Genomic DNA, 23,883 nt, shown 5'->3' on the forward strand with positions numbered 1-23,883 from the left:
ACTTTGTATACATACGCACTTGCCAAGTGTACTTTCAGGGGGTATAAACGTTAAGTTAGTTACCAAGTGCCCACGGTTAACATATACTTTATCATACTATTTTGAAACGCTCTTTGTAGCACTGAAATCTCATGGCCTACCTTACATACTGTTATACTTAAACTATAGCTCACCAACCTTTGTGTTGACGTTTTTAAGCATGTTTTCCTCAGGTGCTTGAGGTTAGCTTCCGCTGTGTACTAGTCGTGCTGTAGACACCCGCTGCTTAGAGTTGTCGTCGCATGAACTACTTTATCTTGCATTCATACTTTACTACTTTTGAACTATGACTTGTAACGACCGTTGTGGTCACATACACTTATTATTTGCTTCTACTTAGTGAAGCATGCTTTTGGATTGTAAAACATTCGATGTTGGATTAGACATCACTTTATTTATGAATGCAAACTCTTTTTGAAAACGCATATAGTACTTAACCTTGTAATGATCCTGTTGTTGATGATTCGTACACGATGGTTTTGTACGGGGCATCACACTTGTGGTTGTTGCTAAATACCAATTCAGAAAACTACCGACTCAAATATTAATTAAACTTATAACATCTAAGTAAATATTAATTAATCAAAACTTAGCATAAAATGTTGTCCAAACATTGTGATATAACCGATTAAATCCAACAGATTTTTGTACCTTTTTGTTGACTAGAACGTTGATTTTGTTGTGTAGTGGTAGTGTGGTGTTTTGATATGGGTTAGGAGTATTGTGATGATATGTTAAAATATAATTGGTTAAGTATTAAAAGGAGTAAAAATAAGATTTTTAAAATAATAAAAATTAATAAAATTGCAACCCACTCCGTTGATTCTTTAGTTGCAGGGCAAAGAAGGCCTCAAAAAATGCCCCATCCCACACATTGATACACCATAAATTGGTGTTGGTTGCTTGCCACCTAGGCTTGCCACGCCCCCAAACTTAACCGATACAATCGGTCTTATGGAAAATATCCCGCCATCTGTTATTGGAATTGGTAACGATATCGACACAACACGGGTCGAGTTGGGACGTGAAATTAGGTTTTAGTTTTGAATAGTACTGATTTTATGGATAACGGTGAAATTATATCGGGGGAAAAAATGAAAACTTTATAACCGAACACTTTCATCATACAATGAAAGAGCCAACAAAACCAACAATTATAAAGAAAAATCAACGAGCTTCGAAACTAGAAAATGATATAACTTTACTACATGCTATTTACGAGCGAGTCACGATCCACGAGAATGGTCTGCATCCATTTCTTCAGCGGCGGAACTTAAACTCGACTACAGAAGGGGCGAGTCTAAAAATTTAATAAATTTTTCATTGTCAGGCGAACACTAAAAAAAACCTTATTTTTTGGTAAAAAAAAAAATTTTTAGTGTAAAATTTTTTTTCCCGTTAAATCCAGGGGGACGGATACCCCCTTTGGGTTGCTCTATGTTCCGCCACTGCATTTCTTGTTTCTCTCCATGCACTTTTTTTTAGGAAATATGGATTGTCCAATAAAACTAGAATCATGAATTACTTTCTCAATAGAGTATTTCGCCCCTATGGGTCTTGGGTTGCACGAAATCAATATTGGGATAAGACTAGTTTTAACAATCTTTTTCAAGACCAAGAAAAATTGTCCTTGCAAAAGTATAATGCAGGAAATGTTTGCTAGAATGATGAGAGTGTGAGAGAGGAAAAAAAATCTGAAACCTTTTTCTCAAATGAATGTGCATTTTATTTATAGTTGACCAATGTGTGAATCAAGAGGCACAACCTTTCATAAGTGACCATAATGAAATGGTACACCTCTTGGGAATCAACACCACTTATTTGGTGTCTAAATATGTTGTTTCAATGATAAAAACATTTCCAAAGTGACCAGAAAATGCCAAGCAACGTTTTGAACCAACATGCCTTTTGGATCAAAAGGCACCCTTTCAGATTCCAGGCTACAAGTCGCGCCGCGGCCTTACACCATACCTAACGTCCACTAGTTTGGCAAAATTCGGTAACCAATTCTGCCTTGGGGCCGCGTTGCGCCTCATATGGCCGCGGTGCGGTGTTGTGATGACCCGAAATTTTCTGACCAAATTTAAACTTAATCTTTGTATGATTAACATTTCCGACACGATAAGCAAAGTCTGTAAAACTGAATCTCAAAATTTTTGAACTACTTTTATATATTTAAATACCCTTCGGTTGTTTTCGACGATTCGCGAACAATTATATGTAAATAGATACATATATACTATAACTTAAAAAGGTAACAATGTATTAATTGTTTGATACCGTACATTAAACTTATTGGTTTAAATATCTATTTGAATATATATGATAAGTTGAAATATTTATTATTAAAATTTATTTATAAATAACTTCCAATGTGTATTTAAAATCTGATTTATGTATATTAAAAAGATATATACATATATATAATTTCAAGTTATTTAGTAAACGATAGTAACATTCGTTTATTGATTCGATTGATATTTAGATAAGTTAACTAAAGCGTTTAAGATGAACCGGTAAAACACTAATTTGCTACAGTATTTTCAAATTGCTACAGTACCCAAAATGCTACAGTGTTTTCGAAAATCACTATTTGCTACAGTGAATTGTTATAGTAGAAATTGTATTTGCTACAGTGAATTGCTACAGTGAAAATTGACTTTGCTACAGTAACTTTGTTACAGTAAAACACTATTTTAAAATGTATTTTAACAAATATCGAGACAATGATTTATAGAAGTAAATGACCAAAACACTCAAATGTATAAGTTATATTTCGAGTGATATAATTTAGGGATAATTTAAGGCTATATTTTGACTAAGGTACGTGTCCCAAAATGTAATGTACAAGTTTTCTCAGCGTACGAAGGGACACTCGAAAAACCGGAACCGGGACATAAGTCGCGTAACAACGTACGACTTATCGGAACAAAAATTACAAGTTAACTATGCATGTGAATTTAATATAATATATAATTAATTATATAAATTAAATATATTATATATATTATTAATTATTATGTCGACAAACAAAAATACAAAAAAAATGTGAGCTGGATTTTGGGGCCATGCGATCGCATGGAAAATAGGCATAAAACCCATGCGATCGCATGGGGTCAGATTTCAGGAAAGGTCTATAAATTGAATTCGTTTTTGCTCAGTTTACACACTTATTACTCCGTATTTATTTTATTTAAATTATTATTATTATTATTATTATTATTATTATTATTATTATTATTATTATTATTATTATTATTATTATTATTATTATTATTATTATTATTATTATATTATTAAATTATTATTAATCTTAATATTTTAGTAATATTATACATAAAATATTACGACGAGGTTATGAGCATGTCGCTTTTAAAAATGAGTTTTACGAGCGGGATAGAACTAAGGAAATTATGGGCTATTGCCAAGGAGGTTATGGGTAATGTTCGGGGATATATTTATGAATCAAACCTAGTGTTTATCATCTCCGTTACGTCTACGTACTTTCCTACAATATTGAATCTCAATATTAATACGTAAGTACTTATATTTTATCTATTATATATTAATAGTGTATCCATGTCTAGTACTCGAGTATATATATTTATACATGTTTGTATGCTAAATTTCGTCGTTAAACAGTTTATAATGAATCACGAATTAAATCCATATATTACTGGTAAAAGGTATATGATATACATTTGCAAGATCTATCCTTTTGAGAGTCCTTGGGATTATTGCTATTAAGATCAATCCCTCCCTCTTCTTCATCGCTATAATCCTTCAAATAAAACGTATCATCCCTCTCACTCTTCTTCTTTCCTTTACCTCTCTCAGCTTTAAAAATATTTTATTTCTTACATATTTCATACAAAAGAGCACCAGCGAGACACGAAATCAGTAAACAAGATCAAACAAAGACAACGACCAAACGCTAACTAACCCAAGCCTCGCCGAAAAACCTAACATACACCTAAAACGCAAGGCCATAAACAAAACCAACACCTACATATAAAACACATCAGAAACAAAAACAATCAAGGACCAACGTTGTTGTCGTCCCCGCCATCCATGGGAAGAAAATTTAAGATGAAATATGTAAGAAATAAAATATTTTTAATTTAACAAATTGGATTGGAAATTTGGAATGTTCCTTAAATTCGCCATTGTTTTTAAATACATCTAAAGTGAACACTTTTACATCAGAATCCACAGCTTTAACTTGTTGCCCTTCATCCTTTTCCAATGGCTCTTATCACCCACAACAAAATATAATCAAAGACACAATTAGTCTGCAGCATATAAAATGAAAAATATGAACAAATTTGAGATTACCAGGTGGCAGAGGTTTTGGCTGGCAACATATTCTGCAGCATTCTTGCAAACTTTCCTGACTTCAAATACGTATTCGAATTCACTTCTTCTATTGCTCACGACTTAAGAAACGAAACATTTGACAAACAATCAGTTACATACTTGTAACATAAACTATAGTGTAAAGTAAAATACTAATATGCATGGTCGCATGGACATAGTCATATTTGTAACCAAGCTGACCTACCAATACAAGTCTCAGGTTCAAACATCCCTAACATCTTCAGGTAAGAGTGTTAAGTAATTTGCAAAAAATTCATAAGTTTATAGTCATGAGAAGCCATCGAAACTTAAAACTTGACAATAATAATTACGACATGTTTCAAAATAAGTTTCCCCTCGAGAAGCAACACAGCATTATGTAATTTACAATAATTGTTATGAACGGGACGTGGTGATTATGCATATTGAGATAATGATCTCAAAATGATAATAATAAGGTCCTTAAAACATAACGACAATCTCAACATCTTTTATGCACTCCGATATATCATGAATCTCTATGGTTCGAAATAAGTTAGATCAAGTTACAAGACACCAAAAGTATGATCCACGAATAGTTGTAATAAAGTCAAGGTTTGATGATAATAACCTAACATTTTCATGAAAAACAATTCATTAATCCAACGAGCACAAACATCTTCAAGTTGGCACTATCCTAAGCACCCACCATCATTAAGTTGGCATTATCTGAACATAATTGGGTTAGATCAACGAAAATAACTCTAAAAATGTATGAAATCAATCATTAAATAAATTGAATGTAACCAAAAGCAGTTAAGTTGGCAGAGTTTAATAACACAAGCAAACATGTTTAAAGACACCATGACTGTGAATACAAAATTTACTTGTTAGCACTTCAATTGTCTACATAACGTTTAACTTAAAATTGGGAGGTCATTACAATTGAGTTCAAGATGCTCCCAAAATTATTGTCAATGCTTTGCATACACCAGAGTAGCGTGCTTCCATTTGTTTCCTCTGTCGTTTAGGCAATCTATTCAATAAACATCTGACATGTCTCTTCTTTGACATCAAAGGTATGACATCATCAATTTCTTGATCAACCATCTCCTGCGTTTCTCCCGACTTGTCCTCAACTGTGCCACCAGCCTAGTTCCTTTATAGCCTCTTTCACTTTCATTGCTTCCGTGTAGGTAGTTCCTGCAAATTAACAAAAATATCACTATAATTGAACCCTGATAATAAAACCGATACATGGAAAGTATAAATAAAATACCAAATTGATGAAAGTACCTTCATGAAGATTGTGGCGTCTGGCGAGTTTTCAAGAAAGAAATTTCTGGCTTTGGTGGACATTTTTACTTTACATGTATCCCTTGAGCCAGAGTCTATATTCAAGCTAATCAAGTTCCTAAAGGGCGAAGGCTGAGCAGATAGTAAATCCGAGAATGAGGAGATACACTGCATATATATAGATTATTATGCATATGAATACACAAGTTGTTTAATACTTCCCTTGTCAAAAACTTTAGGCATTAAAAACGATATTACAGGAGCATCTGGTCATTTGAATAAATGTTCATAAATTACAAAATACAGTTATGACACGGTTAACCAAAACCACCGATTATAGTTGGTAGGTGCATATGGATAGAATTTTGCATACAGATCTACTTCCCTTTCCGTTTAAATGTAATTACCAACGTTAATTATTTATTCTAAGAAAAGGGTGTCAGACAATAAACATGTCATTATAGCTGATACTAGATCACCGTACCTCAACAATGTCTAAGTTAAGCGTAAGAAATCTGACACTATGGAGGTCTTGAAACATGTTAATAAAACGACGAGCATCTTCCGACCTCTTTCCGTAAATGCGCAAACTGACAGTCACTTTGTTCACAGAAAAATGCCAGTTTTTAAACCAATGTGGAGTATGGTAACCTTTGTAGCAGAATGACGAAAGTCCTGATGGTATATTCAAGTCTCCAATTGAACATTGAATTATAGTAAGATTCACAAGTTGATGTGCAATCACATTGATATTATAACCTCTGTTATTATCTAGTCTAAGATTAGCAAGTCGGGGGGTGATAATTTCTAAAACCTTAGCCTCGACCGTAATATTTTCTAAAGTGAGGTTCTGTAAGTTGACACATTTGGAGAAAAGATCAAGGGATTCACGTCGATCATCACACAATGACATATCTTTTAGATACAAAGTCGTTAATGCTGGAAAGTCCCAAGGTGTTTTGGGTGTAAGGCAAAGCGCATAAACGGAGGTTCTAAATGTGAGATGCTTAAGAGTCTGAGACTTAAAGAGAGAAGGAGGACATTCATTCCTGGTTGTACTATACACGATTAGTTCATGGACATTGTGAGAAAACGCATAATTTGCAATCTCTTTCACAAAACCTTGAGCAGCTTCTCCATGGAAACATAGATTTACTGAGGACACTTCTACTTGATGGTTGCGGTGAGACAGAACATGGGTCACGAATTTTGAGAAATCGGCTAATGTTTTAATTCCACTATTCGAAAATTTGAGAGATGGCAATAATGTCCAGAAAAGCTTCCATCTTGGAAACAACAGCAAACACGTTTGAATAGCTAATTTAGTGTCAACGCGAGAGAGGATTTCAAGAATAAGCTCAAGAGGCAAGCCGCTCAATCTATCTTCATCGAGTGCTGCTCTCACATTATTAAGGTCAAAGTCCATTAAATTAGCTCGATACAACAAATGATAACCTGCGGTTCACAATGTATAACTTCATATCGATTACTTGGAAAAAAAAACTATGAGTACTATTTTGATGTGATAAATGTAACCAATAATTTAACAATAAATACAATTTAACAATTATCACACAAATAGAAAACTAATCCTAATCGTGCAGTGACAGTTTAACAGTACGTGTCTGATTCGTTCCACAAGGAGTTGAGTTTTGAAGAATTTATTCACTGATAATTAACTATGTAAGGGGGTTTTGGTTTTTGATTGATTTAAAAATTAAAAAAAAAAAAAACAATAATTAAAGTAAACGAATAACCAATGAGGGACAACGGTGTTCACTTAGACATTTCCCCTTAATGCTGATTGTTTTTGCGCTGAACCAGTTATCAATGTTCATACAATATATCGTCTTATGGCTACTCATTGATATTCACAAAACCTTAGTTGATAAGACATGATTAACTCACATCAATCTTTTCACATCAACAAAACTATATCTGATTATAGAAATTAGACTCAATCTGGTTTTACTAACATAAAACTCAAACCACACCGATCACCCGAATGCGATTACACAATTGTGAAATTAAAATACCATCCAGTCACCAACTACACTTGTACCCTAATCACTTAGAAATACTCATGTAATTGTCTAGATCACTAGAAGTGTTAAAGCACAAGTTATATATTACGAATTGACTCACATTAGCTGTTTAATAAACTATGTGATTGAATTAAAATATCAAATAAACACAATAATAGATCTTTTGGTTGAACCCTAGTTAAACAATCAATTAATATCAAGAATTGAACAACGCAACATCAACGATTACACAAAAAATATTTAGGTACTCATATATAAACTTGAATCAACGATTAAACAATTAAGCACAAATATTTAATAATTAATCATTGTATAAAACAAATAATTAAAATAAAGATTACCAATTGTATAATGCGGAACAAGAAACCAAATGACTCCGTATGAAGCAACCCCTTGAATTTATGTCTGACTTTCGTCAGCCTCCAGGAACAGGAACAAGAATAAAGAGAATCTTACGGAGTAATTATTAAAATAGAACCTAAAGTGAAAACTAACTCTAAAACTAATTATTTAATAATTGCTATGGGTTGCTAGGAATATTTATTTATAGCCCAAAGACACAAGCGTGCAACCTCCTCCACAACTAAATAAAGGTCGGCCCAACATCAGATAACCGCCAAATGCGAAATCCTTGACCCAAGATTTCAACAAATAATGTTCGCTCTTTTGATTTAAATTTGGCGTTTGAGCTGCTTCCATGGGCACTTCATGTTTGGCGAGGTCAAGTCACGATCCACGAGAATGGTCTGCATCCATTTCTTCAGCGGCGGAACTTAAACTCGACTACAGAAGGGGCGAGTCTAAAAATTTAATAAATTTTTCATTGTCAGGCGAACACTAAAAAAAACCTTATTTTTTGGTAAAAAAAAAAAAATTTTAGTGTAAAATTTTTTTTCCCGTTAAATCCAGGGGGACGGATACCCCCTTTGGGTTGCTCTATGTTCCGCCACTGCATTTCTTGTTTCTCTCCATGCACTTTTTGTTAGGAAATATGGATTGTCCAATAAAACTAGAATCATGAATTACTTTCTCAATAGAGTATTTCGCCCCTATGGGTCTTGGGTTGCACGAAATCAATATTGGGATAAGACTAGTTTTAACAATCTTTTTCAAGACCAAGAAAAATTGTCCTTGCAAAAGTATAATGCAGGAAATGTTTGCTAGAATGATGAGAGTGTGAGAGAGGAAAAAAAATCTGAAACCTTTTTCTCAAATGAATGTGCATTTTATTTATAGTTGACCAATGTGTGAATCAAGAGGCACAACCTTTCATAAGTGACCATAATGAAATGGTACACCTCTTGGGAATCAACACCACTTATTTGGTGTCTAAATATGTTGTTTCAATGATAAAAACCGTTCCAAAGTGACCAGAAAATGCCAAGCAACGTTTTGAACCAACATGCCTTTTGGATCAAAAGGCACCCTTTCAGATTCCAGGCTACAAGTCGCGCCGCGGCCTTACACCATACCTAACGTCCACTAGTTTGGCAAAATTCGGTAACCAATTCTGCCTTGGGGCCGCGTTGCGCCTCATATGGCCGCGGTGCGGTGTTGTGATGACCCGAAATTTTCTGACCAAATTTAAACTTAATCTTTGTATGATTAACATTTCCGACACGATAAGCAAAGTCTGTAAAACTGAATCTCAAAATTTTTGAACTACTTTTATATATTTAAATACCCTTCGGTTGTTTTCGACGATTCGCGAACAATTATATGTAAATAGATACATATATACTATAACTTGAAAAGGTAACAATGTATTAATTGTTTGATACCGTACATTAAACTTATTGGTTTAAATATCTATTTGAATATATATGATAAGTTGAAATATTTATTATTAAAATTTATTTATAAATAACTTCCAATGTGTATTTAAAAACTGATTTATGTATATTAAAAAGATATATACATATATATAATTTCAAGTTATTTAGTAAACGATAGTAACATTCGTTTATTGATTCGATTGATATTTAGATAAGTTAACTAAAGCGTTTAAGATGAACCGGTAAAACACTAATTTGCTACAGTATTTTCAAATTGCTACAGTACCCAAAATGCTACAGTGTTTTCGAAAATCACTATTTGCTACAGTGAATTGTTATAGTAGAAATTGTATTTGCTACAGTGAATTGCTACAGTAAAAATTGACTTTGCTACAGTAACTTTGTTACAGTAAAACACTATTTTAAAATGTATTTTAACAAATATCGAGACAATGATTTATAGAAGTAAATGACCAAAACACTCAAATGTATAAGTTATATTTCGAGTGATATAATTTAGGGATAATTTAAGGCTATATTTTGACTAAGGTACGTGTCCCAAAATGTAATGTACAAGTTTTCTCAGCGTACGAAGGGACACTCGAAAAACCGGAACCGGGACATAAGTCGCGTAACAACGTACGACTTATCGGAACAAAAATTACAAGTTAACTATGCATGTGAATTTAATATAATATATAATTAATTATATAAATTAAATATATTATATATATTATTAATTATTATGTCGACAAACAAAAATACAAAAAAAATGTGAGCTGGATTTTGGGGCCATGCGATCGCATGGAAAATAGGCATAAAACCCATGCGATCGCATGGGGTCAGATTTCAGGAAAGGTCTATAAATTGAATTCGTTTTTGCTCAGTTTACACACTTATTACTCCGTATTTATTTTATTTAAATTATTATTATTATTATTATTATTATTATTATTATTATTATTATTATTATTATATTATTAAATTATTATTAATCTTAATATTTTAGTAATATTATACATAAAATATTACGACGAGGTTATGAGCATGTCGCTTTTAAAAATGAGTTTTACGAGCGGGATAGAACTAAGGAAATTATGGGCTATTGCCAAGGAGGTTATGGGTAATGTTCGGGGATATATTTATGAATCAAACCTAGTGTTTATCATCTCCGTTACGTCTACGTACTTTCCTACAATATTGAATCTCAATATTAATACGTAAGTACTTATATTTTATCTATTATATATTAATAGTGTATCCATGTCTAGTACTCGAGTATATATATTTATACATGTTTGTATGCTAAATTTCGTCGTTAAACAGTTTATAATGAATCACGAATTAAATCCATATATTACTGGTAAAAGGTATATGATATACATGTTTTTGGAAAGCTGGCGAAAAATCGATAACTTTTCATTTAGACACCGAATAGTTTTGATGAACGGATTAAAAGATATGATCAACTGAATTATGATTGACGTTAATTGAAATTACTTTTGAATCTACAATTAAGATTTAAACAACTTGTTTACGAGATTGATAAAGTGAATTTTTAAATATTACCAACCGAGTAAATGAATCTTTATATAAGGCAAGTCTCATTTTATTAAACTATTGTCAAAATTGACTTTTTGAAACGACTTTGGATAACTTTTGTATGTCGATCTCGAGCATTAGGATTGTGATACACTATGACCTGACCTAGCTTGATACACATTTATTGACCAACATATGTTCTCTAGGTTGAGATCTACGATTCTTTGATATACCGAGTTTCAGTCACATTACGATGAATAACTGTATGTGCTGCTAAGGTGAGTTTCATTGATCCCTTTTTAATTGTTTTTGCAATATATATTTTTGGGCTGAGAATACATGCACTTTATTTTAAACGCAATGGATACAAGTACATACTAAATTCTACACTGAGTTTGAACCGAAAATACCTTAGCTTTGGTAACTAGTAACTGCCAGTTATAAGAACTGGTGGGCGCGAGTAGTAGTATATGGATCCATAGGGCTTGATATCCCCGTCCGAGCTAGAGCACTAGCCTTTTAACGGATGTATGCTATTTGAGAAGCGTACACGTTGGTTTGCGTGTATTATTAAGATGATTATACAAAGGGTACAAATTATATATACTTTAAAGTTTAGTTACCAGGGTGCTCAATTTCGTAGAATATTTTGATAAACATTTCGGATGAAACAACTGAAATCTTGTGATCCACCTTTATATACAGATTATACGAAACATTAAAACTATGAACTCACCAACCTTTGTGTTGACACTTGTTAGCATGTTTATTCTCAGGTTTCCTAGAAGTCTTCCGCCGTTTGCTTAGATGTTAGACAAGCTATGTGCATGGAGTCTTACATGACATATTTTTCAAGGAAACGTTGCATTCACCAAATCATCACCATGTATCTTATTTTGACTGCATTATCAACGGAAGTACTGTTGTAAACTATTATTTATGGTGATTGTCTATATGTAGAAATCATCAGATGTCGAAAACCTTTGATTTAAATATTCATTTATGGTGTGCCTTTTCAAAAGAATGCAATGTTTACAAAACGTATCATATAGAGGTCAAATACCTCGCAATGAAATCAATGAATGACGTGTTCGTCCATATGGATTTGGAGCGATCGTCACAGGTGTAGTGCCTTGTTCCAAACCAGAAACAACCAAAGGTTCTGCCCCAGATTACAATAAGGCTCGTGGCGCGGCTTAGTCTGATTCTTAGTGAGTCAGCCATTTTCAAGCACTTATTCTTTCAAGCTCAACTATATACTAAGTGATCGGTTTTACTCTTTACGAACGTGTACTCCACACTTCCCAAAATTGTGTAGAGTATTAAACAATCACTTCCAAGTAATCCAATAACCTAAAACCTTGATCATGTTGGATCACACTAAAATCACCAACACTTTTATAGTCGAATGTAGTTTTACTTTCATTTAATACATTCACTTTCATGAAGAAATATAAGTAAAGAGTAAAACTGTAATGTGTATCTATTGTTTGAAATTTATTAATTTTTTTATTTATTTAATATTTTTTTTTTGCAAAAAACACTATATATATATATATATATATATATATATATATATATATATATATATATATATATATATATATATATAGTAGAGAGATCAAATGAGAACTTTTTTGGTGTGAGAACCCTGAGAACTCAAAAATACACTGAAATTCGAGCAAAAAAGGGAAATTAAAGCAAAAATGAGACACGGCCGAACAAAAAAGGGGAAATTCGAGCAAAAAATGGGGTAGTCGAACAAAAAATGGGATAGTCGAACAAAAAAAAACATGGCCGAACAAAAAAAAAGAAATTCGAACAAAAATTTTGAATTAGAAAAAAAAATGTGTTCTACATTTTTGTATTCGAACAAAAAATTGTAGAACATGAGGGTAGTCGAACGAAAAATTGATATTCGAACAAAAATGTGTTCTACATTTTTTTTCTAAAAAAATAAAAATAAAAATAAATTTTTTTTTGCTCGACTATGATTTTTTGTTCGTCCGTGTTTTTGAATTTTGCTCGAATTTCATTTTTTTTGTTCGTCCGTGCCCCTTTTTGCTCGAATTTTAGTGTATTTTGAGTGTTTTTGGAGTTCCTAGAGTTCTCATACTAAAAAAGTTCTCACTAGATCCTCTCCATATATATATATATATATATATATATATATATAGAGAGAGAGAGAGAGAGAGAGAGAGAGAGACACACACACACACACACAGAGAGAGAGAGAGAGAGAGAGAGAGAGAGAGAGAGAGAGAGAGAGAGAGAGAGAGAGAGAGAGAGAGAGAGAGAGAGAGGACTAGCCAACAAATTGATGGCTTGATCCAATTACAAAGCAAGACACCATCTTAATCTTTCAACGTATATATATGATCGATATGCACACTATCAAAGGTAATACACAAACCCATAAAGAGGCGTAAACATAAGCCTAACTAACATGTACGACTTGAAATGAAAATTTGAGATTAGAGCTAAAACCATTCATATCTATTTTATACGTGGTAATTCATGAGAATAGTATAACTTTGTTCTTGAAGCCCAATCAAATGATCATAATAACACACACGTCCAACACATGAATTCATCATTAAAGAAAACGTAGTTTCGTGCAAGCGAAGTATTCCATATCGTTGTGGGGCCGGTTAGTCTTTGAAATTTAGCTGCAATGGACCCAATACCCGGACACCAATAACCATCTTATCTCTAGCAAAAACTATCAACCAACCGTGGAGTACAACATTAACTTGAAAACCTTTTTAGACATTAAACCAACTTCGAGAACATTCCATCTACAGAACTTAATAACACAGCAGGACAAACCCATAAAAATGTCGCCGAAAACCACAAGTTACCCATCGTATTCCATGAGACGAGCCTCATCAATTGATCTTTGTAGGTGGAATTGGTGGATCACTATATTTAGTCATCCCGCTTATAAACTCACCAAAGCTTTTTATTTACACAACCCTTTTATCTGGGTTAACTAACTTTCCAATAACTTTAGTAGGTTTGCGGTTGGGTACGAAATCAGTAAGCCCATCATCATCATCATCATCAACATCATCATCATCATCATCATTAACAGCCTCTAAGGGGATGTCGAAAGCTTCTTTGTTGAGGTTACCAGCTTTTGTTTTATACTTCTTCTTTCTAGCACTTTCAGAAGAGTTGGGGATGCTACAAGTAACATTTGATGCAGATTCAATATACTTGAGAAATTGAACATTCTTTTTAGGGCATAATTTATGTCAAGAAAAATGGAGTTTATATTTGCTTATGTTCAAGGTGATAGAGAACATTTATTTTACATAGATTAAGTGGGCTACGTTTTGGCCATCTACCTGTTGATAGATTCTTTTCATGCTTATATATTTGCCAAAATGATGGTTATCTAAGCAAGCAAGTATAGCTTTTTGGGTGGTTATATTTAAAAGATAGAGTAAAAGCCACCAAAAGTAACAGCTGTAATAAAGTAAAGTTTTGACGATTATAACCTACTAACATTTTCATGAAAAAATTCATTAATCCAACTGCCGACAAACATCTTCAAGTTGACACTATCTTTAGCACCCAACATCTTCAAGTTGGCAGGATCTGCATAGAATTTGATTAGAACAATCTATCAATAATTCGGATAGGTTGAATAAAATTAAAAACACCATGACTGTAAGTACACAGTTAACTGTTAGCACTTTAATTGGGTAATATTGTTCAATATTAGAATTCGGAAGTCATCACATTTGACTTCAAGATACTCCCCAAATGATTGTTGATCTTTTGCAAACATTAGAAAAAAGCAAATTCTATGTACATCAACTGATATTAGAGAATACAATTTGAAGATATAGAATGAGAGAGCTATTTAATTTGGATGCATTCTAAAACAGCGCAAAGTTTGATAAGAGTCTATAATTAAGCGGGCAAGCCGAAGAATAGTTACCTCACCGGGGCAGGCGGTTCACACCTCATGGCATTGGGGTTGTAACCGGGATACTTTTTAGTACAGCACAACGCTTGAATAAGCGGGCACGCCGTTGCATATAAGAATAGTAGTTACCTTGAGTTGAGGTGGAGGGTGCAGGAACCTGATACTGATTAAACATGTTAAAAAGCCATGTTATTGGATTACAACTGTGGAAATTGAGGTCCCATTTGGTTCTGAATGGGTCAACGTTGGTTGGATTTATTTCCAGCATTTAGAATAGAATGGTATAAAGAAAAGAAGTTTACTTCTAAAAAATAGAATGGTATATAGAAAAGAAGATAGAAGCAGATTTTTTAAAGATCCGAAGTTTACTTTTATTGAGCACAAGCACAGGCTACTTGATCAATTTTTTTATTCTGAAGACAAAAAACTGGTTGGTATTTATCGTTGTAATACTATTGTTTTTTTTTTTTCTTATAACTAAATTATGAATTCCAGAAATAATAATAAAAGGACAAAAAAGAAAAAGTCTGTAGGTTAAGCAAATTGACTCCGTCTGTTTAAGCCGCTACTAAAAATGAACCAACTCAACCAAAACCCTATAACCCGCTCATTTAGCCACCTGCAGGCTGCAACAACTATGGAAAGACAGTCAAATATGAAAACTAAAAAAACTTACAATTGTTGAAGAAGAAGATGATTTTGTCAATAATTTTGTCAACGAAATTACTATGTGAGGGAGGCCATACGAGCAATCAGTGCTTCTACTTGTTCAAGCTGGTGAGAGTAGCGTGCTTCCATCAGGGTTTCCTTTTTCGTTTACGCAATTTATCCAATAAACATCTGACCTGCCTCTTCTTTGAAATAAAGGGTCTGACATCATCAATTTCTTGAATAAACATTTCCTTCATTTCTCCCAAACTAACCGTAAACTGTGCCACCAAATATCTTTCAAGACAATGGAATAATGGGCTCAAATATATTTTAAGGCAATACTACATTATAATTATCTCTTTGTTCTACAACCTTTTTATTTCATCATCAGCCACGGAAATGATATCTTTGGTTAGCATTGAGTTTAATGATGTTGTTAAATTTAAAAGGTGGAGCATGTGAAAAATATGGAGACATCTTGGGATATTTTATAAAGAGACATGGATCAAATTATTATTATTAGCATGACAGAACATTTCTGCCAGAGAAAGGAATCTACATGAACCTACACAACATTAACTGTGGATATAGAATCACAACTATCATGAACTGTTATGAATCCATTTCTAAAATGTGATAATATAATATTTAAGTACAACAAGATTATACCCAGGTTGCATTTACATAGAGCTATACGACTTGAGACACGTTATCCCTTGTTCTACTCTTGTTATTGAGACAGAAGGTCTGTTACCTTTATATTTGAGAGTAATTTGTTGTCTATCTTTTCTTTATTCAGACATCTTGTATTTATACAAAAGGTAGCAGACCTACACAAGCTAGCAAACTACTATTACAGGTAACTAACTACTTAACTAACAACTGTTACAGGTAACCAATAAATAAACTAACTACTAATTACATCCAACACTACCAAAGTTGGACCAAAGATGTTAATCATTCTCAATTTGTACTTATAATATGGGCCAATCGACCGGTTCACCTACAATGGCACACTGAGTGGTATTCGCACTAGGAGTGGATAGGCAATATATTCCGCTGACTGGCTTAATTCTTGTAAAACTCGGGCCATGGTGGCACAAATACCATGTTATTTTTATATTTGAGAGTAATTTTCTGTCTTAACTTTTCTTTACACACATTTTGTATTTATACAAAAGGTACCTACATTAGATTGTAGACCCACACCAGGTAGCAAACTACTGTAACAGGTAACTAACAAACTAACTACTATTTACATCCAACAGTCCATAAAAAAATCTATTATTAAATTAGTTTCATACAATATGGCAATTGGTCCACAACTTGTAAGATTTAGTTATGGATGCAAACTAGCTGTTAATCAATAGAACATTAGAAACACACTCTCAGATGTCAACAAACAAACAAGAGGCAACAAATAAGTTTCATGTAGTAGTTGCCACAATAGCTGAACCCCAGTATTAAAAATCACAGACAGTAATAAAACCGATACGTGGACAGTGTAAATAAAAATCACAGACAGTAATCAACCAACTTTGCATGTATCCCTCAAGCCGGAGTCTATATTCAAGCTAATCAAGTTCTTAAAGGGCGAAGGACGAGCAAATAGTAACTCCGGGAATGAGGAAATACACTGCACATATAAAGGTTATTTATGCATATAACTACACAAGTTGTATACATGTTCTCTTATCAAAAACATTACGCATTAAAAGAATATTTCAGGCCATCTGATCATTTGAAGAAAGACCTTGAAAAGGCATGTTCAAGTCGAGGGGTAATAATATCGAAAACCTTAGCATTGACGGTCAATTTTTTTAAAGTGAGGTTCTGTAAGTTGACAGGGCATTGATGTCCAAATAAGCTTCCATCTTGGAGACAACAACAAACACGTTGGCCATGACATTTATGATTAAGAAGTCGGAGATTAGATAGTCGAGGGGTGATAATCTCAAAAACCAATGCCTTGACCGTAACACGTTCTAAAGTGAGGTTTTGCAAGTTAACTGTGAAAGAAAAGAAATGAAGTGAAGAGGAGTGAAATGGAAGGAAGCTTGATCATTCCAATTTGGAAGGAAAGTTTGAAGGGAAAATTAGGCTAAATGTATGAATTCCCTTCCATCCACTTCTTTTATACTAAAACTCTGGAACACCAATTTCATTTAAATCTTTTCTCTTCTCTCCAAACTTTGGAGTCTGGAATTAACAAACATTCGAGTACAGATAAAATGATGATTACACCAAACAATTAGTACAAGATAATAAATAGATCCTAACAATTTCACAAATGTAAATTATATCGTAGAGTTGACAGGTGTAAAATTGAAGAATAAACACGCTTAGAGGAAAATTAGGGTTTATGAAAAAACTTTAATTACGTACCTTTGATCTTTGAGGAAGAAGAGATTACATGTCGAATGGGATTCAATTGTCAATCGTGCGTAATGTTAGGTCACCCGACTAACAAACAAAATTAGTACTCCTTCCCTCCCAGATATCTATTGTAGTCGCACAAAAAACACAAAGCAGTGACACATGTATTTTTTCTGTCCAATTCTACCACTTACTTTTTACCCAATTTTTTTTTGTTTTACTTGTATGGCACAAAAGAAATTTATCACAATATTTCTTTTCATTTATGAAAGTGAACAATTAATTTGGGACATCAATAAAAAAAATATGGACAATATATATGAAACAGAGGGAGTAACTGCATTTGAGTTACTAGTATATACGGGTCGGGTTTTTAAGACCAAAGATTCGAATAGTGTTTTTTGATGAGCTTAATTAAGTTCAACAAATCTCTAGATATGATGATTAGTAGTACGATATTAACCACTATAGTAGAATGTGATTGATATTTCTAACTCACTTTTTGATAAATCCACACAAGAGTTAATGTATTACAAAAACTTTTTGATTGAATATAGTAAAGGGTGTTTCTAAAAGATAGCATGTAATATGTGTGGATATATAAAAAAATAAAATTTAGAATTATCACTACTCATAGTAGAATAGAATATAGAAAAAAAAATAATCAAATTTTACAAACACCTAAAATATTACTGTAATTGGACAAGATAGAGGATGATTTGATGATAAGAATCATTATATTGTACTTGGAGCTCTTTCAATGAACTTATATTTTAGGTAATGATATATCTACTCACATTTTTTAAATATGTATTGTATATTTGTACTGTACACGTCTGCAGTGCAAAGTATGAGTGGATCTATCAAATTTATAAGTGAATTTATCGTTGGCCATTTTATAAACGTGTTATACATTTATAATAAACTAGTGTACATCCCTGAATTCGCAACTAGTGTACATCCCTGAATTCGCGAAATTAATAAGTAACGGATAATTATAAGTAGTAATTGATATGGTGATTCGGTGGTGATCCGGTGCTCCGAGAAGTGATCTGGTGGTGGTCTAGTGGTGTTCCGGTAGTTCAGTGGTGTTCTGTTGGTCTGGTGGTGTTTTGGTGGTCTTTAGGTAGTCTGGTGGTGGCCCGTTGGTCCAGTTTCAGAGTCTGGTTTTCTAGTGGTGGTTCGCTTTTCCGATGGTGGCCTGTTTTTTAGGTGTTCCAGTGGTGGTTTGTTGGGAATTCGGTGTTTCGGTAATTTTTTGATGTGTATATATATATATATATATATATATATATATATATATATATATATATATATATGTGTGTGTGTGTGATTTCACAAGATAGTTACGATCTACCATGGACTTCATAAAAGTGCTTTTGAAAGTCATCATATAACAATTATACAATAACAATTAGAAGTAAAGGCATAAGAAAAGGTACAAAGTACAAAAAGTAAGATTCGTTTCATTTTTTTGCCAAAAAAAAAAACGAAAAGTAAGATTCAAAGCTTCAAAAAAGTCAACGCCTAACAGTGATAACCTACATTTTCATGGAAAGTTTTCATTGATCTAGCGAAGACAAACATCTTCAAGTTGGCACTTCTATAGCAGCCACCGTCTTCAAGTTGGCATGATCTGCATAGACATTGGACAACGAACATAACCATAAAAATGGATGAAATTGAGCGAGACCAAAAGCAGCTAAGCTTGCAGAGTTTAATCAGACAAGCAACAAGTTCAAAGACACCATGATGTAAGTAGAAAAACTTTTGTTAGCACTTCAGTTGTGTAACTGAATAAATTATGGTTAATGTTTTGCATAAATTAGAATATGCAACTTCTATGTACACCAAATGATATTAGAACATATAGTATGAAGAAAAAGAATGAGACAGTTATGTAACCAGGATACTTTCAAAAACAGCACAATGCTTAATAGTTGGATTTATGAATAAGCGCGCAGCCGCTGCATATAAAAAATACGTACCTCACCTGGGCAGGTGGTTCACAGCTCATGGCATTGGGTTGTTGATACTTGAGTTGAGGTCGAGGGTGTAGGAACCTGACATTAATTATAAACATGTTAGAAAGCCAGATTACTGGATTACAACTGTGAAAGTTAAGGTCCCATTTGGTTATAAATGGGTCGAGTTTTATTTCCAGCATATATAATAGAACAATATGAAGAAAAAAAAAGAAAGAATCAGACTGAGTAACTAAATTGGTTTGTCTTACAAGTTACAATTTGGGTTTCAAATAAAAGACTTTTTTATTTGCAAATTGCAAGGAGATTTCATTTTTCATTTAAAGATGTTAGGAATATTTTTCTCACAACATAGTAAAGTAATCATTATGCTAGCCTTAAATGATGACTGTAAATTGGGAGAAAGCACAGATCAGAACCATTTCCAATTGAAGAGAGGAAAGTTATTACCGATGGTCAATTTTTTGGGTTAAGGATGTGAAAAAAATGGGAGATGGAAGGAATTAATTAGGTTGGTGAAAGTTGGGAGTTGGCCGGAAAAATTAAAATACACCGGTTGGAGACGTTGGGCATGAGTGCTGTAAAGCAATTTCTAATCACTAATACTAATACTAACATTTTCTTATGTGATCTTATAACTCAATAATAACTTCCAAAAAAAAATTATTAAAAGGATGAACCAATCCTGACTCCACCTGGCTTAAGCCCCTACTAAATATGAAGCGATTCAACCAAACCCCATAACCCACACATATAACCTGCAAGTCTGTAACTAAGGACAGACAGATTCAAATATGAAATAAATAAAAAACTCACAATCGTTGAAGAAGATGATGTTTGTGATGGCAGAGGATGTCTGGTGCTGGAAACAACTTGAGATATTGAAGACCTAAACGCACCAATAATTTTGGTTTTTGAGGCCTGAAGAGCACTCAGTGCTTCTACTTGTTCAACCTGACGAGCAATCAGTGGTTCAAGAGCATCCATCATTTTATATACAAAATCCTTGAGTGATGCTTGACGGGTAATTAGTGCGGTTGCTTGTGCTACTACTTGACCATGCTGCCTATAATACGCTACCATATGTTCCCTATGTCTTTTAGGCAAGATACATAATAAACATCTGATCTGCATCGTCTTTGAAATCAAGGGTTCAAGATCGTTAACTAATTGCATTAACATATCCACAATATCTCTCAATCTAGACACTATCTCCTCTATTTGAACCCTCTCAGAAGATTCAATTTGGGTCTCTTTTTTCTTGGTCCATATTTTTTGTATATCATTCAAAAGGTTCTCGATAACTACCTTTTTCTCAGTAATTATACTGTCCTGCTCTAGTAATGCTTTTAGTTTCCTCAGAAGATCTTCAATGTCTGCCTTTATCTGCTCCTTCACCTCTTTCTCTTTCATTGCTTCTGTATGTTGTTCCTGCATGCAAGTTAAGTAACTTGAGACAAGGTATCCCTTGAGTTACTCTTGTTATTAAGACAAAAGGTCCATAGGAACACTCTATTATTCAATCAGTTTCATGCAGTTGAAAATCACACACAGTAATATAATCGATACGTGGAAAGTACAAATAAATAAAATGATGAAAGTACCTTTACGGTGAATGTGGCAGTTGGGGATTTCTCAAGCAAGAACTTTCTAGCTTCAGTAGATATATTAACCTTGCATGTATCCCTTGTCCCACAATCTACTTTCAAGCTAATCAAGTTGCTAAATGGCGAAGGCTGACCAGATACTAACTCCGGGAATGAGGAAATACACTGCACATATAATAAAGATTATTTATGCATACAAAGATTAATTATGCATATAAATAAATAAACAAGTTCTATACCCGTTCACCTTTCAAAGATCTTGAATAGCACGGCTAATGAAAACCACACATTATATATAAATATGGAAAAAACTATGCATACAGATCTACTTCATTTCTGTTCAATTGTAATAACCAACTCTAATTATGTATGCTAAGAAAATGGTATCAGTACTCATGTAAGAATAATGTTAACATATCATTAAAGCCCATACTAGATCACCGTACCTCAACAATGTCCACGTTAAGCGTCAGAAATCTGACACTACGTAGGTCCTGAAGCAAGTTAATAATACCACGAGCCTCTTCCTGCATATATGGCTGATTTGAAAAATATATGGACAAGCTGATAGTTACTTTGTTCACAGAATGAAAACACTTTTTAAACCACTGTGGAGGATCGTAACCTTTGTAGTAGAATGACGAAAATCCTGATTGAATATTCAAGTCCTTAATTGAGCAATCAATTATAGTTAGACTCTCAAGTTGAGGTGCAATCACATTGATAGCATTTGAGTCTGTGTCATTAATAAGTCTAAGTCTGAGATTAGAAAGTCGGGGGGTGTTAATGTCAAAAACCTTAGCCATTACCGTAACACGTTCTAAAGTGAGGTCACCGACTTGATTAAATAAATATGGGAACTGTATTTAATTTTTTTTACTCGTCGTATTTGTTAATTGTCAGACTATTTGTAGTGATTGGGGGTCTGCGGTGAATTGATTTTGTTGGATCACAGCCTTAGGGATTGCAATGGATACCCGATCAAGTGGATATCCATCCGATCCACCCGATTATTCGTGAATATGGACGATCTAAATGGATATGAACGAAAAAATTTCATCTACGGATGAACCCGCTTTCACCCGAAATAACTAAATATATAAATTTATCACTCAAATTAGTATCATTTATGTAGTGATAGTTCATTAATTATATTCATATTCATCTTTCGTTATATTTTCTCTAAAAATATAACTTTATTCTTATATTTTATTTTGTTTAATTTATTTAAATGTATTTATCGTACTTTGATGGTTTAAATGTGATTTCATGTAATTAAAAGTAAGCAACTTACATGTCGATATCTTTACACATTTAATAAGCTATTTATTGAATATTTGTTATATAGATTAGTAAAAATGTGACTTTCGGTCGCATAAACTATTAAAAAATATTACTTTTGATCGTATATAATGAACCACCGCTTATAATTGTTAAAAATAAGATAAATCTAAACGGATATGGATAATTATCCATTAACCCGCTTCACCCGACGGATATGGATATGGATGGATGAAAACTAAAAAAAATAAATGGATATGGATATGGATACGGCCTCATCCGTCCATATTCGATCCATTGCCATCCCTAATCACAGGTCCTAACAATTCAAATGAAAAACAAAATACAGAATATAATTTATTTTTGTGTCGTGAATTTGCAAAAAAAAATAAAGAGCAAATGATATGCGTAGGACTACATGGCTACGGCTGCATCTTTTCATTCACATTAAAGTGGATATAAATAACTAAAACAAAGAGATATTCTAGCAACTAACTAGCACACGTTTTTTTATGGACCCATTATCAACCCACATTCCTAAACTGATTGTAACGACCCTGGAATTTCCAACGTTTATTTATTAATAATTGTTATTATTAATACTTGTGATTAAACGAATGTATGTTATTACATTTACATGTTGCCATGATTACCCGTACTTGACTTTAATTGCCCGAAACGTCTTTGTGACACACGAAACTTACACGAATAATATTTTCAAGTATTATTTACATTCATGATTAATTTTATTAATCATTTTGATTAACTAAGACTATTAGTTAGTTACTTGGGCTTTAATTGGTTTAACTTGTGATTTATGGAACTTGAGCTTATTTAAAGTTAATGGACTCATGATTAGGAGCTTATAGGCCCACCCTACATTTTAAATGGACTTAATTAGCCCATAAGACTTGTAACTATTACTTGTATATGGTAACTAGTTAGTTAAGGAGATAAGAATCTAGTTTGTCCATAATCCCCATGAACTAACACCAAGTATCCAACTTTTAAGAC

At 33.1% G+C, this 23,883-nt stretch overlaps 2 protein-coding genes and 1 long non-coding RNA gene across 6 annotated transcripts; all 3 read right to left on the reverse strand.

Moving 5' to 3' along the window:
- Nucleotides 1–5,192: 5,192 nt before the first annotated feature.
- LOC139847826 (F-box/LRR-repeat protein At3g26922-like) lies at nt 5,193–8,166 on the reverse strand. Its single transcript, XM_071837551.1, has 4 exons — nt 8,057–8,166; nt 6,155–7,125; nt 5,671–5,838; nt 5,193–5,577 (listed from the first exon to the last, which is right to left on the reverse strand). The coding sequence occupies exons 2-4, from the start codon at nt 7,094–7,096 to the stop codon at nt 5,554–5,556; spliced, it is 1,134 nt and encodes a 377-aa protein (XP_071693652.1). The 5' UTR covers nt 7,097–7,125; nt 8,057–8,166; the 3' UTR covers nt 5,193–5,553.
- Nucleotides 8,167–13,486: 5,320 nt separating this feature from the next.
- Nucleotides 13,487–17,624, reverse strand: LOC139848334 (uncharacterized). Its single transcript, XR_011759914.1, has 4 exons — nt 15,646–17,624; nt 14,982–15,132; nt 14,544–14,635; nt 13,487–14,218 (listed from the first exon to the last, which is right to left on the reverse strand). It is a non-coding gene; the product is annotated as an uncharacterized lncRNA (long non-coding RNA).
- A 1,859-nt stretch (nt 17,625–19,483) lies between these two features.
- On the reverse strand, nt 19,484–22,414 carry LOC139847822 (uncharacterized). 4 transcript variants are annotated; one of them, XM_071837545.1, is made up of 6 exons: nt 22,035–22,414; nt 21,586–21,753; nt 21,290–21,412; nt 20,798–20,935; nt 19,985–20,059; nt 19,484–19,632 (listed from the first exon to the last, which is right to left on the reverse strand). In XM_071837545.1, exons 1-5 carry the CDS (start codon nt 22,392–22,394, stop codon nt 20,003–20,005), a joined length of 846 nt encoding a protein of 281 aa, XP_071693646.1. In that variant the 5' UTR covers nt 22,395–22,414; the 3' UTR covers nt 19,484–19,632; nt 19,985–20,002. The 4 variants fall into 4 exon arrangements, with proteins under 4 accessions (XP_071693646.1, XP_071693645.1, XP_071693644.1 ...); XM_071837544.1 differs by having other exon boundaries at nt 20,798–21,118; XM_071837543.1 differs by having other exon boundaries at nt 19,990–20,059; nt 20,798–21,412.
- Between the last annotated feature and the right edge of the window lie 1,469 nt (nt 22,415–23,883).

The sequence above is a fragment of the Rutidosis leptorrhynchoides genome, chromosome 5 (assembly GCF_046630445.1).
Source record: "Rutidosis leptorrhynchoides isolate AG116_Rl617_1_P2 chromosome 5, CSIRO_AGI_Rlap_v1, whole genome shotgun sequence".
NCBI classification, from domain to species: domain Eukaryota; kingdom Viridiplantae; phylum Streptophyta; class Magnoliopsida; order Asterales; family Asteraceae; genus Rutidosis; species Rutidosis leptorrhynchoides.

Bases quoted from the DNA above. Each gene is read 5' to 3' on its own strand.
- LOC139847822 (XM_071837543.1), bottom strand. From the start codon at position 22,394: ATGGCTAAGGTTTTTGACATTAACACCCCCCGACTTTCTAATCTCAGA. The intron at 21,754-22,034 runs GTACGGTGATCT...TTATATGTGCAG, and splicing joins TTAACGTGGACATTGTTGAG to TGTATTTCCTCATTCCCGGA. The intron at 21,413-21,585 runs GTACTTTCATCA...ACTTGCATGCAG, and splicing joins CTGCCACATTCACCGTAAAG to GAACAACATACAGAAGCAAT.
- LOC139847826 (XM_071837551.1), bottom strand. From the start codon at position 7,096: ATGGACTTTGACCTTAATAATGTGAGAGCAGCACTCGATGAAGATAGA. The intron at 5,839-6,154 runs GTACGGTGATCT...ATATATATGCAG, and splicing joins TTAACTTAGACATTGTTGAG to TGTATCTCCTCATTCTCGGA. The intron at 5,578-5,670 runs GTACTTTCATCA...GTTAATTTGCAG, and splicing joins ACGCCACAATCTTCATGAAG to GAACTACCTACACGGAAGCA.